Here is a 1902-nt window from a genome sequence, read left to right on the forward strand (position 1 = left end):
ACACTTAACCACTACACCAAACTGGCTCTCAAAGTCCGCACACTTAACCACTACACCAAACTGGCTCTTAAAGACGAACGAAGTCTGCGATGGGGAGGAGCTTTCCTGTGCGTCACTGCTCACGGCTTCGGCTACGTTCTAGCGGTATCTGGAGCAGTGAGCAGTGACGCACAGGAAAGCTTCCGCCCTACCCCACATTTTGTTAGTTTTTAAAATGCTACCGGATGGACTCTTGCTCTTTTCTACAGTAAAAAAAATGGGGCCCTTGTCTGTTAGCTGGGGCCGGTGGACAATTGGGAAGGTGCTGCGGGCTGCTATTGTAATCAGGTCTAAATGTCCTCTCTTTTCTTTCTCTCTCTCTCTCTTTCAGTTGGTCTCTGCCTATGGCGATGTCCATCATCCACCGTGGGACTGGGGTCGCAATGAGTCTAGGTACTTGCATCGTCTGTGTCTTGCCCATTAAGTACTGTTCCCATGAAGGTCCCGCAGTTAGGGACATCTGTGGGTCGTCTGCTGGCTCCACTTACTCTAGGATTAAGGTGGCATTCTTTGCTGGTGGTCTCCATAGAGTGATACTCCCAGAGCCGGCAGCAGGGCTGATGACGATGGTATTATTCCTTAGCAAGAGTCCACAAATTCTGCCTGCAAGCTAGAAAAACAGACACAGAAGGAGAAGGGGAGGGAACGGGAAAAACTGGAGGGTACATTATACCTGTGGCGTGGTGTTTAAGAGCAGGGGAACTGGGTTTGATTCCCCACCCTCACAAGGTGCCTGTTGTGGGGAGAGGAAGGGAAAGGCAATTGTAAGCCATTTTGAGACACATGAGGCCTGCAGAGTGACCTCGGGCCAGTCCCAGTTCTCTCAGGACTCTCTCAGCCCCACCTGCCTCACAAGGTGCCTGTTGTGGGGAGAGGAAGGGAAAGGCGATTGTAAGCCGCTTTGAGACAGATGAGGCCTGCAGAGTGACCTTGGGCTAGTCACAGTTCTCTCAGGACTCTCTCAGCCCCGCCTGCCTCACAAGGTGTCTGTTGTGGGGAGAGGAAGGGAAAGGCGATTGTAAGCCGCTTTGAGACTCCTTAGTGTAGAGAAAGCAGGGTATAGAAACCTACTCTTCTTCTGTGACTCTCAAACTGTAGGCCACTGTCAGCTTCTAGTGATTTGCAAGCGGCCGAGGCAGAGGAAAATGCTAAAGACCTTTCCTGGCGTAAACGAAGGAAAGCCTGACTCCTTCTGCCATCGGATGTCGCTGTACCAAATGTGTGGCTGAGTTAGAAGTACCCCCGGATAGCAGGAAGGCTTTGTTAAGTGTGTCCCGCGTTACTGATCCGTTTCTCGGGTGAAGTGTTTGCCATTGCCAAACGTCTCAGGGACACAGCCCGCACGCTTCCCCTGCTCAGCTCTTCCGTCAGGGCAGGCAGGGCTAGAAAGGAAAGCTAGGCGTTTGCACCTGAGCTGCACAAGGGAAGTGCTTCCTTACACAGGCAGAAGGGTCTGGTGGGAAGTGCCTTTCTAGGCCGTGACCAGTCATGCGGGGAGGGATGTGGGACAGTGCAGAGTCGGGGAACCATTCTTTTTCAAGGGAGAGCCCTGCTGGATCAGACCAGTGAGGCTCCACGTAGTCCAGCATCCTGTCTCACACAGTGGCCCCAACCAATTCTTTGTCAACTCTCTCCAACCCAGGCGTGATTTTCTAAACTTCCATCATGTCCCCCCTTAAAGCAAGTTTGGTGTAGTGGTTAAGTGTGCGGACTCTAATCTGGGAGAACCGGGTTTGATTCCCCACTCCTCCACTTGCACCTGGCTGGATGACCTTGGGCAAGCCGTAGTTCTTGAAAAAGAGCAGTTGAAAAAGAGCAGTTTCTGTCAAGAGTTCTCTCAGCCCCACCCACCTCACAGGGTGT

General features: G+C 52.4%; 1 protein-coding gene across 1 annotated transcript in view; it reads left to right on the top strand.

Annotated features, from left to right (window-relative positions):
• Window positions 1-370: 370 nt before the first annotated feature.
• Window positions 371-1902, top strand: part of SDHC (succinate dehydrogenase complex subunit C) — a gene marked incomplete at its 5' end in the record, with an annotated part of 14048 nt that continues 12516 nt past the window's right edge. The window contains one exon of the mRNA XM_015410608.1: window positions 371-432. Within this exon, the coding sequence (XP_015266094.1) occupies window positions 371-432 (62 nt within the window). The remainder of the gene's footprint in view (window positions 433-1902) is intronic.

Source organism: Gekko japonicus, unplaced genomic scaffold, assembly GCF_001447785.1.
Source record: "Gekko japonicus isolate JY-2015 unplaced genomic scaffold, Gekko_japonicus_V1.1 scaffold4169, whole genome shotgun sequence".
Classification (NCBI taxonomy): Eukaryota; Metazoa; Chordata; class Lepidosauria; order Squamata; family Gekkonidae; genus Gekko; species Gekko japonicus.